This window comes from Balaenoptera borealis (genome assembly GCF_965194805.1).
Source record: "Balaenoptera borealis genome assembly, chromosome: 3".
In the NCBI taxonomy this organism is placed as follows: domain Eukaryota; kingdom Metazoa; phylum Chordata; class Mammalia; order Artiodactyla; family Balaenopteridae; genus Balaenoptera; species Balaenoptera borealis.
In genome coordinates, this window is record NC_138866.1 from 146,632,160 (window position 1) to 146,648,082 (window position 15,923).

At 35.5% G+C, this 15,923-nt stretch overlaps 1 protein-coding gene across 2 annotated transcripts in view; it reads left to right on the forward strand.

Annotated features, from left to right (window-relative positions):
- Window positions 1-15,923, forward strand: part of FANCI (FA complementation group I) — a gene marked incomplete at its 3' end in the record, with an annotated part of 83,788 nt that overhangs the window by 23,109 nt on the left and 44,756 nt on the right. For both annotated transcript variants that reach the window (XM_082385834.1, XM_082385833.1), the window contains exons 9-14: window positions 105-190; window positions 1,781-1,907; window positions 5,811-5,903; window positions 6,544-6,680; window positions 10,050-10,230; window positions 11,642-11,729. In XM_082385834.1, coding sequence (XP_082241960.1) covers window positions 105-190; window positions 1,781-1,907; window positions 5,811-5,903; window positions 6,544-6,680; window positions 10,050-10,230; window positions 11,642-11,729 — 712 coding nt within the window. The remainder of the gene's footprint in view (window positions 1-104; window positions 191-1,780; window positions 1,908-5,810; window positions 5,904-6,543; window positions 6,681-10,049; window positions 10,231-11,641; window positions 11,730-15,923) is intronic.

Genomic DNA, 15,923 nt, shown 5'->3' on the forward strand with positions numbered 1-15,923 from the left:
TTTATCTATTTAAATTCATACTTGAAAATCCTTCAAGCTGAAAAGAACTTTAAATTCAACTTGCCCTTTATGGGGAGACCTTACTTATTTTGTATTTTTTTCAGGGAAGCCGGAAGAGGGTTTTGGAAGGAATCATAGCTTTCTTCAACAAGCTAGATAAGCAACACAGTGAGGAACAGAGTGGTGATGAGTGAGTAATACAGTATAGAAATAAAATCATTTTTCCAAATTCATCTTATTGTTATCTAACTGTTCAGTCCGTACCTTCACCTCAGCACAGAATTTCCCTAGTCCCCTTAGCTGCTCAGTAATAAAATTAAAAGAATAATGTAGTCTCTTCAACTCTTTCATTTTAATCTTTCCAGGAGAACAGCAATAATTGTTCTGTAAGTTGCAAGCTTAAGAGCTATTTAAGTGTTTACTCTGTGCCAGAAACTATTTGGCCCTAGGACTACAGTGATGAACCAGTCAGACAAGGTTCCTGCTCTCATGGAGATATTTCAACGAGAGGAGAAAAGAAAATAAATAAATAACAAAAATATTAGAGTGAAAAGTGTTATGCATATATTTCAAATGGATGATGTGATAGTGACAGCATAGCTACTTTAGGTTGAGTGGTCAGGGAAAACTTCTCTGAGAAGGTGCTATTTTAACTGAAGCCTAAATGATAAGAGCCACAATATAGAGATCAGGAAAAAGCACATTCTCAGTTAGTGGAACAGTTAGTGCAAAGGCAGGACACAGCATGATGTGGCTGAAAAAGAGGATTTTTTTTTAAACAGATATTTACAGAGTGCTTGCTCTATGCCAAGTGCTGTTCTAAGCACTTTAAACCTTAACGGCAGCTCTGTTTTGCCTCTGTTTTATGCGTGTAGAAACCAAGGCACAGAGAGATTAAGGAATTTCCAAGGGTTATGTAGCCATAAATTGGTGGACCTGGGATTTGAATTCAAGCAGTTTGGCTGCAGAATTCGTGCTTTTAATCCTGTTTCAGCCTACTGCTTCTAATCTGGAATAACTTTTAGTTATTTGGCTTGAGCCATTGATTAGAAGGTGGTCTTGTATACTGAGTTAGGAAAGACTGACAAAAAGCAGGTTTAGGGGGAAATAAGTTCAGTTTTGACCATGTAAGTTTGAGATGTATATTAGTATCCCATATGGAGGTGTTGAGCAGGCAGTCTGGGGTTTTAGGGCGAGGTCAGGACAGAAGATACAGATTGGAAAGGACTAAAGCCTTCGGACTGGATAGGGTCACCTAGGGAAATCGTGAAGAGAAGAGAAAGAAACCCAAGATTGAGCTCAGAGGCATTCACCATTTAAAGGGAGGATGAGCCAGCACAAATAATTAAGAGGCCAGTGACAATGCCCCAGAAGCTAAGAGAAGAAAATGTTTCAAGAAAGAAGGGATCAACTGTGTCAAATCTGCTGAGGCTTTAATTAAGATGAGACTTGGTTATTGGTTTTGACAGTGTAGAGGTCATTTGATTATTCTTGCAAGGGCTACAAATGGCATTGGAAGGGAGGTTAGGGAGGGGACAGAAGCCTAATTGAATTGAATTGAACTGGGAAGAGGTAAAGAAGTGGAAATAATGACTATAGACAGTTCTTTCAGAAAGTTTTGTAAAAAGGAGCAGAGAATGAGACAGTAGATTTTGTACTTTGTGCCTGCCTCCAGTGAACATATTAGTTCAGCTTGAGTTTTTCTGTTTGTTCATATGAGCATATGCACTGTTGTCTCTTTCCCAAACTATAGCTCATACCGTTCTGTTGAATCTTTTAGGCTGTTGGATTTTGTTACTGTACCATCAGGTGAACTTCGTCACGTGGAAGGCACCATTATTCTACACATTGTGTTTGCCATCAAGTTGGACTGTGAACTAGGCAGAGAACTACTGAAACTCTTAAAGGTAGCCCCACACTCTTAAGGAGATCCAGGATCTCTTTATGAAACAGGGATGTTTGAACTCAAGCCTCTTTTATGCCGGTTAATGACAGGAAACAAATACATAGAAATATTGTAGAATGACCCTGGGTCTAGAGGATCTCTTTTTTTTTACTTTGAAAGTGGAAGATATATGATATCACTACATTCTTAAGCAAGTTCCGTTTTAAAACCATGCCTTAAGTGTTTTAGTGTTTAAAAAGAAAAAAAAAGGTGAAGACTGTTCAGCAGGAAACTCAAAATTTAACCTTAACTCCATTATTATATGAGCTTCAGTCTTGACGTCTGTTTCCATATTTGTGAATTGGGGAACTTGCCTATTTCTAGTACTATATTGTGGGGTTTTGTGAAGCTAAGTCATTCATCATTAAATATTTGTGAAGTAGTAAGATAAAAATTAGCAATGTTTTGAACTCTTTTTAAGTATTTTGCTACATTTACCTTATCTCACTTTCTCACAAGTATAGATTTTTTTCTGAACCATTTAGAAGAAGAAATCATGACACTTCAATGCCTGAATACTTCCACAGATGTCTCCTAAGAATAAGGATTAATACCTTTTCATTGAGTTTTTTGAAGCATCCAGCCCAGTTTTCTTGTGTCTCTCATTGTCAGATTTGTCTGTTTCCTCATGATTAGATTCAAGTTAAACATTTTTGTCAAGAATATGTCATAAGTGATGTTGTATACTTTCTCTTGTTGGGGTCAGCAAGCTTTCTCTAAAGGGACAGACACTAACTATTTTAGGCTTTGCAGGTGATACAGTCTCTGTCAGTGCTACTCAGCCCTACTGTTGTAGCAAGAAGGCAGCCAGAAACAACACATAAATGAATGACTGTGGCTGTGTGCCAGTGAAACTACATGGGCACTGCAATTTGAATTTTATTTAATTTTCGTGTGACACAGGATAGTATTCTTCCTTTGATGTTTTTTTCCCCTCAACAATTAAAAAAGTGAAAATCAGTCTTAGCTCATGGGCTGTACAAGAATAGGTGATGGGCTAGATTTGTCCCAGAGGCTGTAGTTTGCCAACCACTATTCTATCGCATTATGTCAAAAGGCTCATAGTATCAGGCAGTCTTAGCCAAATCATTTGATCAAGACAATGACCATCAGTTTTCTTCATTTGCAAAGATATATGTTTCCCTTTGTAATTAGAAAGTAATCCATGGGATCATAATTCGAGGCATGCGAAAATTCTTTTCCTCAGCAACCTTTCACACAGTAGATTTTGTTTTCCCGTCCACTGATGATTCGTGGCCTAAATCACTAATTATACTGGGAGTTGCAAAATGGTAGAATTAAGATTAGAAATTTTTAATTCTGTCATTCCTTCTACATTATTAGCTGGTTTTCTTCTGTGAAAAGAGCCACCCCCCCATTTTTTTGGATATTGTTATGCAGCCATAAACCTTTTAAAATTCAATCTACTCGTATGCAGTACCCAAAGTGACCCATATTTGGCTAATTGGATCCTTGAGGTAGGCTTATGTGTCCTTCTGACATGGCCCCATTAGTCTTTGAGCACTTCTGTGGCATAAGATATCCAAGACACACTTGTACTTTCCTTACCCCATCCTGATTTCTCTAAGGAGCCCTGGGTCCCTTTTGTAGGAAAGGATATTTAAAGACCATGATGTGGGAACTAGCCTTTAAAGCTCCTTTGTCTTCTCTGTATCTGTTCACTTTTCTTTTTATTTAGGTTTACAGTAACTATATTATTGATCTTTTCAAAGAACCAGCTTTGTTTATCGACTGTTTTATATTTGTTTGTTGGTTTTCTGTTTTATTCATCTTTGATTTTATATTTATTCCTTTTTTTCTTTTTTTTTAATTAATTAATTTATTTGTTTTCATTTTTGGCTGTGTTGGGTCTTCGTTGCTGTGCACAGGCTTTCTCTAGTCGGCGAGCCAGAGCAACTCTTCATAGCAGTGCATGGGCTTCCCATTGTCGTGGCTTCTCTTGCCGCGGAGCACAGGCTCTAGGCGCGTTGCGGAGCACAGGCTCTAGGCACGCGAGCTTCAGTATTTGTGGCACGCAGACTCAGTAGTTGTGGTGCACGGGCTTAGTTGCTCTGCAGCATGTGGGATCTTCCGGGTCAGGGATCGAACCCGTGTCCCCTGCATTGGCAGGAGGATTCTTAACCACTGCTCCACCAGGGAAGCTGTATTCCTTTTTTTCTTTTGTTTCTTGTCTATCATTTCTTTCAGGGCTCAAAGACCTATTTTTTAAGCTTTATTGAGGTACAATTTACATAACATAAAATACACCCATTTGGGGCTTCCCTGGTGGCACAGTGGTTAAGAATCTGCCTGCCAATGCAAGGGACATGGGTTCGAGCTCTGGCCCAGGAAGATCCCACATGCCATGGAGCAACTAAGCCCGTGCACCACAACTACTGAGCCCACGTGCCACAACTACTGAAGCCTGCGCGCTTAGAGCCCGTGCTCCACAACAAGAGAAGCCACGACAATGAGAAGCCCACGCACCACAACGAAGAGTAGCCCCTGCTCACTGCAACTAGAGAAAGGCCGCGCACAGCAACGAAGACCCAACACAGCCAAAAAAAAAAAGGAAAAACAAATACACCCATTTTAAGTGTGTAATTCATTGATTTTTCATAAGTTTACCCAGTTGTGCAACCATCATCATAATTCAGTTTTAGAACATTTTCATCACCTTGTAAGATCCTTCATGCCTGTTTCTATAGATTTACCTTTCCTGATTTCATATAAATAGAATCATACAATATGTAATCTTTTGTGTATGGCTTCTTTCATTTAGCATAATTTTCGAGGTTTATCCATGTTGTAGCACTTACAAGTACTTCATTCCTTTTTATTGTTGAATAGTTTTCCATTGTATAGACATATCCATTGTTTAGCTGTTCACCAGTTGATGGACATTAGAGTTTTTACTTTTTGGCTATTATGAATAATGCTGTTGTGAACATTCACATGCATGTCTTTGTGTGGACATATGTTTTCATTTCTCTTGGGTAGATACCTACAAGTGGAATTTCTGGGTTATGTAATACATTTATGTCTCTCTCTCTATATATATAATGTTTTTCTTTTTTTCTTGGCCATGCCGTGTGGCATGTGGGATCATAGTTCCCCGACCAGGGATTGAACCTGTGCGCCCTGCAGTGGAAGCACGGAGTCTTAATCACTGGACCACTGGGGAAGTCCCATATGTTTATAATTTAAAGAAACTACCAAATTGTTCTCCAAAGTGGCTACATCATTTTACATATCCGTCAGCACTGTATGAGGGCTCCTGTTTATCCACATCCTGGCCAACATTTGTTACTGTCTTTTTTTTTTTTTAATATACCTATTCTAATAGCTGTGAAACAGTATCTCATAGAGGTTTTACTTTGCAATTCCTTAGTGACTGATGATAACCGAACATCTTTTCATGTGCTTATTTAGCTCTTCTAATATCGTTGATGAAATGTCTATTCAGATCTTTTGCCCATTTTTTGATTGTGACTTAAAGAGTTTTAAGAATGCTTTGTATATCATGGGTACAAGTCCTTTATCATGTATGTAATTAGCAAATATTTTTTTCAATCTGTGGCTTGTTTCATTTTCTTAATGGTGTCTTTTGAAGCACAAAAGTTTTGATTTTTAATGAGATCCAATTTATCAATTTTTTTCTTATATAAATTATGTTTTTGTTATTGTATCTAAGAAATCTTTAATCCAAGGTCTTGAAGATTTCCTACTGTGTTTCCTTTGAAAAGTTTTATAGTTTTAGCTCTTATATTTAGGTTTCTGATCCATCTAAGGACTTGCTTTTAAGTAGAATATGTTATACTTTTAAGATGTAAGTTATGACTCCTTTTTGGTTTATCTGTTCTAGGCAGGACAGCAAGGAGATTTCAGTAGTAATATATGTCCTTTCAGCATTGCCCTCTTCCTCTCTGTAACAAGAATACAAAGATATGAGGAACAGGTATTTATGAATGACTTTTTGGTTCCTTCTGTAGTTGATAAAGTGTACAATAGCCTGGTTTTTTTATTATCTTTTCCTAAACAATTCCACTCCCACCCTGCCAGCAGCATATTCCCCTATAAGAATGTAAGCCCACACTGTGCGGGCTGCTTGAAGACTTCTTCAGATACTTGGTTTATACCTCCACTTCCTATTTTGTGGTAAGCCAGGTGGTGAGATGGGAATAAGAGTGGAAACATCACACAGTCCAAGTAGCAAGAATGGGAAGTTTAGCTGGATATTCACTGCTGTTGTATTATGTTGTAGCTTTCTAAGAAACTGTCTCTGATCAACTTGAAATTAATGAGAATATGTTATTTGAAAGAATGAAAATATAAAATCCTTTACCCTTTTTTCTCATATGTGTTTCTCTGGTTGTGGGTAATATTGATTTTTAGCCCTTTTTCTCTCAAGGAAGGCCTGTCTTCAGCTCTTTTAAGTTCCCACTGAAAGTCATAATTTTTGTATCATACTCATCAGTGAAACAGTTGTCATAGGGATATGAGTGTATGGCAGCAAGTAGGAACAGTTACAGGGTTAAGATTCTGTAGTATGGACTATCATTTTTTGCTTCATTTTCCTATTTCTTTCATTATATTAGGTATTTGACCTTTTAAAGTCTTTGGTTATAAAAAGCTTTAAGGATCTTCAGCTTCTCCAAGGCTCAAAATTTCTTCAGAATCTAGTTCCTCATAGATGTTGTGTTTCAACCATGATCTTGGAAGTGGTAAAGAATAGGTAAGTTCATGAACCTTAAGGTTCATAGGGTATTTAGTGTTAAGATCAGAAGATCCTTGAATCCCAAGGCCTGAGTTCTTGGCCACCTTGATAGCAAGGATACAAAACTGAAGTAGGTACCTTTGCTCCTTTCATGCTATTACTACTCTATTGGCCTGAGTCTTCACTGGCTTTTTAGGTGAGTAGAAAACAAGAGTTTTATTTACTTTAAGTGTTGGAGTTTGGGACTGATGGATGGAATTGAATTAGCAGTTTTAGACAATTAAATTAGCAGTTTTAGGCAAATCCATTTTAAATCAAATTGAAAAAACTGGTAACCATCCTGGTTGTTACTTTCATGTTTAATGTTGTATTTCAGAATATACGTTAGCTGTTATAACAGTCTTTACCGTGTCATGCTTTGTCTGTGGTTTGTCTCCATGGTTTGCTATATTTAGCTCTACTGACATACTTTGTGTTTACCTGCAGATACTTAGAGGTGCAGAACATTAATGTACTAGGAAAAAAAATCACCTATGAACCAATACAACTTCCAGGTTATACTTACTCCCCTATTTACCAATCATGTATGAGCTCTTTCATGTTACAGATAAACATTTTGTAGCAAACCGACTACAACTGTCTCCTCCCTCCAAGATGGGAACTTTAGCCCACAGCACACACTATTTCTCCATTTCATTCTTTTTTTTTTTTTAATTTAATTAATTAATTAATTTATTTATTTATAGCTGTGTTGGGTCTTCGTTTCTGTGCGAGGGCTTTCTCCAGTTGCGGCAAGCGGGGGCCACTCTTCATCGCGGTGCGCGGGCCTCTCACTATCGCGGCCTCTCTTGTTGCGGAGCACAGGCTCCAGACGTGCAGGCTCAGTAATTGTGGCTCACGGGCCCAGTTGCTCCACGGCATGTGGGATCTTCCCAGACCAGGGCTTGAACCCGTGTCCCCTGCATTGGCAGGCAGATTCTCAACCACTGCGCCACCAGGAAAGCCCCTCCACTTCATTCTTGTTAAGATTATTAACAGACTATACTTATTTAGACTTCATAATTTTACTGGTTTCTTTGTTTACATCTATCTTTTGAACCTCATACTTTTCACTTGGAAACATGCCATAAGTATATATTTTTTGCGGTAATCCTTTCTGATATGGTTTGTGGATAGTAAAATTTTCATATCTGAAAATGTCTTTGTTTTGCTCTTCCACTTGAACAATAATAGTTGGACCAGGTTTAAAACTCTGAGTTTATAATCAGTTTTACATTGTCTTTTTGCATCTAGCATTGCTGATGAAAAGTCTGATGGTTATCTGATTCTTGTATTATTTTAGATAATCTGTTATTTTTCTTCATGGGAACTTATAAGACTTTATTTTTATACTTGATCTTCTGAAATTTAACACAATTTGTGTTGATGTAAGTTCCTTTTTAATTCATTTCTGCTTGGTAATTGGTGTGCCCTCTCACTGTAAGGAGTCATGTCCTTCCTAAACTCTGTAATGATTTTCTTCTTTTATTTGAGTACTGTCTCCCCTTTTTCTCTCTGTTGTCTATTAACTGTTGGAATTTCTTGATCTGTGTGCTGTATCTCTTAATTTTTCTTTCACGCTTTTCATATTTTTGTCTTTTTGTGTCAAGTTCAACAAAAATTCCTTAGCTCACTCTTCTCAATAATTATTTCTTCAGCTCTGCCCATTTTATTCTTAGGTCCATTTATTGAGTTTTTCACTCTATCCATCATGTTTTTTATTTCCAAAATTTCCAATTGGTTCTTTTTTTATAACAGTTCATTTTTTGTTTCATGCTATAATATTCTTTCTTATTTCTCTGAGAATATTCATTAGACTTTTAAAATCTTCTGTTTGTTCCATTAACCTTTTCCCTTAGCGATTAGTTCTCTTCGTTGAGTTTGGTGCTTCTCTTTCATGGTGGTATTGTTTTCTTGTGTTTGGTGGTTATTGCTTATCTCCTTATTATTGTTTTTGATATTCCCCATTAGTTTGTCTGAGAGTGCTGTATGTTTTAACACATTCTACCTCTGTGACTTGAGGATAGTGGTAGGATGTACCAAGGGCTAATCTTCTAGGTGTGGCATCGCCCTAATCCTCCAGCATGTTGTCATCCTCTCAGAGTGCTGCTCTGCCTCTCAGGCCCAAGCTCCTCTATGCACAGATCCCATCTAAGGACAAGCCTCATGGTTGCTTATTTCTTGGCATAAACTGCAGATGCAGTGAGGTCTTGGAGAAAAAGGTAGAGAAGGCTGCTGTGTACCAAACTGTTCATGCACAAAAGTTGCCCCAAGGTTCCTTCCAGTTCCCAGTATATCTGCCTTTGGTATCTGCTTTTGGAGGCACCCCTTCATTTTACACTATGTGTTCTGTGGCTTCCTTCTTATATTATGTTCACTTTTTAAGGATTCTTCATAATTTCTAGAGAGTCAAAAACACCTCTTATTTTTCCACATTATCATGGATTGTATGTATACACCACATACAGACATTCGCACACAGGTATATATATCTTTTCTGTCATTTGTAGGTATTTGGGGTGGGACGAATGGAGCATGTTCTCAGTCTGTTATCTTGATCCCAGATCTCCAGAGTGTGACTACTATTAAAATCTGTCAAAGTGTTATGAGAATCTGTTCACAACTATCTCCTTTATTCTTTAATGCAGCATTATAATTTGTTGCTGTTTAGCAGGTAGATATAATGATATAAAGGTTATTATAAACATATCATTTCCACTATAGTGGGTAACATTAAGTGGTATAAAATCACCAAGGATTCTACTGCTTTACAAAGGCTATTTGTAGTTTCAGCTCATGCTTTTGAAACCCAGTCATTCATCAATTCATACTATAGATATGAATATGATATAAATATGAATATAAGTATTCCTACTGTAATTATTTACTTAGTGCCTTCTATATGCCAGCCATTGTGCTAGGCTATATGGGTAAAAATATGACTACAGTGTACTCTCCATCGTAGAGAGTCTCAGTTTAGAGAGGGAGGAAAACTTGTAAGCATATGTATAGTGTAAGTGTTGTTATTGGCATGAGGGGAATAGAAGCAGCAGCAGTTAACTTCTAGTCATGAAATCTTGAATAGAAATCTCTAATGGTCAGTACATTGAGATATTCCAGTTTCTTCCATATGTTTTTTAATGTTCTGTAGTTTTTGGATTTTCTCGGTGTTCTGTCGGTAGAGATTGCTTGCCTGCCATTTGCATTACTGTTCATTAAGAAATTCAGAATTCATGTGGAGTGTTGGTTATCCAGGTCAAGTTTGGGAAATATGTAACATGGCAAAGAATATAGAGGTAAGGTATTTTACTAAGTTTTTCTTCTTAACTAAACTTTGTTTTCTTGCAGTGTTCATAGTTGGGATCATATTACTCAGGGCCTGGTAGAACTTGGCTTCATTTTAATGGATTCCTATGGGCCAAAGAAGATTCTTGATGGAAAGACTATTGAAGCCAGCTCAGGTCTTTCTAGAATGCCAAACCAGCATGCATGTAAGCTGGGAGCTAATATCCTGTTGGAAACTTTCAAGGTGAGACTCTAGCAACCATTCCCTAATTTTGTTAAATTATATTATAAATAGGGCATTAACTTGGGAGTTTGGGGGACAGGGCAATTTGAGTATGTAGCAGTTTCCCAGAACAGAGATTGGGATAGTAATTGAAACATTATAGACCCAGTTTGATGGAATACTTACTTTCTCACTCTTTATTTATATGAGATTTTCATTTATTCTAATTTCTGTTCTTCCTGACCATTTCTTAGAAGTTTGAATATAAGTTAACTTCCTCATGATTTCCTCTTCTTCCTCTAGCAGTAAATCATTTCTGGGGTTTTTTAATTCCCTTATACAAAAAATAATCTTTTAGGTTGCTGTAGAACATCAAGCTTGAAGAATCATGCTTACTGGTTCATTGTTTTTGAAGAACCAAAAATGGGGAATTTACACTCTTTTAATTCATTACCATATTATGACTATCATCTCAATCTTAATTTCTGAAATAGCTTTCAAAAATTCATTTCAAGTTAAAATCATATCTGAGACTAAACAAATTTGCTTTGCTAGTGATTTCTCTAAGACATCTTCTTTACATTCAATTGTTCACTGTATCTACACACCAAAAGTATCTGCTGAAAATGTTATTTGGAGGCCAATTTAAATGTAAATCTGATGTTCTGATCCAGAACTATGAAGTGAATGCCATATAATAGTCCTTGAGAGTTGTGTATTAGATACATATGACTCTTCTTAACCATAATCTGATTAAAAACATTCTTAGAATAAGAAAATGGTTTTTGTTTTTAAATTAATCTTTTTTAAAACTAAGAAGGTTCCACTTGATTTCACACAGATGTTGGCTTTGTCAAGGTATCTATAGAACATAGAATTTACTAATAATCAAATTATTAGTCCAAGGTCTGAAAGAAATTAGTCTGTACCCCAAAGTTATCAAGTTCAGGTATGAAATTTAACTAAAATTCAAGTAAAAATTCAAAACAGGTCATTTTTTAGGCAATTGCTCTACTTGTAGAAAGTGAGGAAGGGCTTGGTGAAGATTTTCTAAGTTTTCAGAAATTTTCATGGGCTTTTAAATTTTAAAATAAAAGTTGTGCATACTGTCAGGAATATGGACGTTGGCATGTTATAGATACCTAGGTAGAATTATTCCTGTTTGATGCTGGACCTTATATGTAGCAGTACTTTCATATGATCTCTCTTTTAGGCTAATAAAAGTTTGCCCTGCTAATGAATTGTCTGAGCACAGAATGAGGGTAGAATTGAGTGATTCTTTCCAGATGATTCACATTATATTTGTCTTTGAAATAAACAGTCCAGTTTTACCCATATTCAAACTGTTCTTTAATCTGCCTAACATGCATTGATACAATTGTAAGCTGAAGGTCACCAAGGAATATTTTATTGGTTCTTCTGTTCTTTTTAGATCCATGAGATGATCAGACAAGAAATTCTGGAGCAAGTCCTCAACAGGGTTGTTACCAGAGGATCCTCCCCCATCACTCATTTCATAGGTATTGAACTTTGGAAGGGTGGATAAAGTTGTCAGGAACATTTTTATTTAAATGTCATAATGCTTTTGGTCCTGGAAAAAAATTTAATGATACAGTAGATTGACATCTTTAATGACATCTTTGATTATGATGCCAGTAAAACATAAATGCATTTATATTGTCTATGGTTGTCAAGAAGGAAAGGGGCATATAACTAATGAGTGAAACTTCTGTCTTGCATCAACTTTCTCTCTTTTTTGTTTGAATACTTCTCAGGTGAGTGCTGTCCTTCTGCTATCACTCATTGACCTCCCGTTCTCTTAACCCTTGACATTCTGACTTCAGTACTGGTCTCTTTGGTGACCTCTGAATGTTTGGTTCTTTTAATACATATATCCTAATGCCTAAATCCACTGGTCTTATCTTAATCACCAACTTTCTTAATTTCTCTATCATTCTGTACTGTTTACAACTCCCCTGAAGTTGATAACTGTAATAATTTGCATCTTATCCTGCCTATGATCAGTTTTTCTTTCTTCTTTAGTGATTCCTTTTCTTTCTTCTGTCCTTAAATGTCAGGGTTCTCCAAAGCTCTGTACTTGACACTTCATTCTACTTTTTTTCTTTCTTTACAGCTTTACTGAAGTATAATTGAGGTATAACAATGTCCACATATTTACAGTATAACAGTTTGATAACTTTTGACATATGTATACACCTGCAAAACAGAAAGTATCACCACAGTCAAGATGAACATATCTATCACCCACAGATGTTTCCTGGTGCCTCTTTGTAATTTGTTCCTGCATCCCTCTCTTCCTTCCCACCTCTCATCTCTAGTCTGGTCTGCTTTCTGTCACTATAAATTTAAAAAATTTTATGTAAATGGAATCCTACAGTGTGTACTCCTTTTTTTTTCCTTTCTTTTTGGTCTGGCTTCTTTCACTCAGCATAATTCTTTTGAGATTTTTCTGTAGTTGTCACATGTATCAGTAATTGATTCCTTTTTATTGTTAGTAGTATTCCCTGATATGGGTATAACCACAGTTTATTTATCCATTCACCTGTGTGCAGGTTTTAGGTTGTTTCTAGTTTTGGGCTATCATGAATAAAGCTGCTATAAACATTAATGTATAAGTCTTTCTGAGGATGTATGCTCTCATTTCTGTGTGGAAACATGTTATAGTGGAATGGGTACACCGTATGGTAGGTGTAGGCTTTATAGTTTAAGAAGCTGCCAGACTATTTTCCACAGTCATTGTACCATTTTACATTCCTATAAGCAGTGTTTCTAGTTGCTCCACATTGTGACCAACTCTTGGTATGATCAGTCTTTTTAATTTTACTCATTCTAATAGCTATTTAATAGCATCTGATGGTGTTTTTGTTTGCATTTCCTCAACGCCTAATGATATATTGAACATTTGCCATGCTTATTTGTCATTTCTGTATTATCTTTGGTTAAATGTCTGTTCAAGTCTTCTGTCCATTGTTAAAAAATTGAGTTGTTTCCCTTTTTATTACTGAGTTGTAAGAGTTATTTATATATTCTAAATACAAGTCCTTTGTCAGATATATGTTTTGCAGATATTTTCTCCTGGTCTGTGGTTTGACTTTTAATTTTTGTAACAGTGTCATTTGAAGAACCAACATTTATAATTTATCAGTTACCAGTTCATCAGTTTCTTTGTATAGTTCCTGCTTTTTATGTCATGTATTAAAAAAAATCTTTGCCAAACCCAAGGTCACTAAGATTTTCTCCTATATCTTCTACTAGAAGCTCTATAGTTTCAGCTCTTATACTTAGATCTATGATCCATTTTTGTTAAATTTTGTATAGGGTGTGACATAACAGGGTTCATCTTTTTGCTTAAGGCTATCCAGTTGTTCCAACACAATTTTTTGAAAAGATTATCTTTTCTTCATTGAGGTACCATGACATCTTTATTGAAATCAACTAACCATACATGTGTGGGTCTATTTTAGGAATCTGTTCTATTCCAGTGAGCTATGTGTGTGTTACGTCTTTGATTGCTATAGCATCATAATGTGTCTTAAAAGCAATAGTGTAAGTCTTTTAACTTTGTTCTTTTTCCAAATAATTTTGTCCATTCTAGGTCCTTTGCATTTCCAAATAAATATTCTAATCAGTTTGTCAGTTTTTATAAAAGGTCTGCTCAAGTTTTGACGGAGAATGCCTCAAATGTATGGATTAATTAGGGAGAGAATTGGCATCTTAACAATATTGAGTCTTCTAACCCACGAACACAATGTATCTCTCCATTTATTTAGGTCTTCAATTTCTTTCAGCAATGTTTTGTAGTTTTCAGTACGTGGATCTTGCATATCTTTTGTCAGTTGATCCCTATTTCATTTTTTTGACACTGTTGTAAATAGTATTTTTAAAATTTTCAATCTCTGATTGTTGATTGCTATTGTGTAGAAATAGTTGCTTTTTTAATATTGACCTTATATCCTGCAACCATGCTAAACCCACTTATTAGTTCTAGTCGCTTTTTTGGCAATTCCTTAGGATTTTCTACATAGAAATCATGTCATCTCCAAATCTAGACATTCTTGATATCAGTGATATGTCTTTTTTCTTTTTTTCTTTATCAATCTGGCTTAGAACCTTGCCAGTTTTACTAATCTTTGAAAGAATGAGATTTTAGTTTGAATTTTCTCTGTTTTTTTTTTTTGTTTTCAATTTCACCAAATTCTGCTTTTTATTATTTCCTTCCTTTTGCTTGCTTTGGGTTCATTTTGCTCTTTTAAGTGATTGAAAAACATCAAAAGAAGAATATATCATGATACATGAAAATTTTAGACTTCAGAGTTCATAAAATATAGTATTATTGGAATACAGCCATGCTCAATCATTTATGTGTTGTCTATCTTGCTTTTATACTTTACCAGCTGAGTTGAGTTGGGGTATATATATATATATATCAACTCATGATATATATATGTATATATATCTCACATGACCCATTAAGCCTAAAATAGTTATTGTCTGGCCCTTTACAGAAAAAGTGTGCCAACTTCTGGTCTGTTATATTTACCTAGATATTGATATTGCTTTTTTTTCCTTCCTGATGATTGAAGTTTCCTTTTGTTTGTGTGAAGGGTTTTAACTACAAAATCCATTCTTTTAATAGAAGTAGGGCTAGTCAGGTTATCTAAATCTTCTGGGTGAACTTTGGTAGTTTGTGTCTTTCAAGGAATTTGACCATTTCATCTTAAGTTATCAAATTTATTGTCATGAAGTTGTTCAGAATATTCCATTTAATGTCTCTAGGATCTATATTGATTTGCCCTTTCTTACTCCTGAAAGCCGTAATTTGCATCTTTTCTCTTTTTCCTGATTAGTCTAGCAATAGGTTTATCAATTTTATTGATTTTTCTCCATGAACCAGCTTTTGGTTTCATTGAGTTTCTCTGTTGTTTTTCTGTTTTCAGTTTTATTGATATGTGCTCTTTTTTGTTTTGTTTCTACTGCTACTTTGGGTTAGTCTGTGCTTCTTTTGATTAAAAGCTTATGTCATTAATTTGAGACCTTTCTCTTTTTTTTCAATACAAGCATTAAACTATAAATTTCCTTCTAAACATTGCTTTAGCGGCATCCCATAAATTTTGTTTTTTATTTTCATTCCGTTCCAAATACTTTTAATTTCTTTTGTGATTTGTTCTTTAACCCGTGGGTTATTCAGAAGTGTTGTTTAGTTTTCAAGTATTTGTAGATTTTCCAGGTTTTCTGTTATTGATTTCTAATTTGTGGTTATAAAACATACTTTGTATGATGTGAATTTTTAAAAATTTATTGAGACTTGTTTTATTCTCAGAATATGGTCCATTTTGATAAATGTTCTGCATGCTATTGAAAATAATATGTATTCTATTATTAGGTAGTTTTCTATAAATCACTGAGGTCAGATTATTCAAGTCTCCTGTGTCCTTACTGATTTTCTATCTACTTATTCTGTTAACTATTAAGAGAGGGGTGCTGAAATCTCTGACTTTGTATTTATAGAAATGACTGTCTGTGCCTTTCAGTTCTATCAGTTTTTGCTTCAGGAATTTTAAAACTCTGTTATAGGGCATAAACATTGAGGATTGTTATGTCCTCTTGGTTAATGGATCCATTAATTGTTATGAAATGACCTTTTTGTTCCTGGCAATATTATTTACTCTGAAGTCTACTTTGATATTAATATA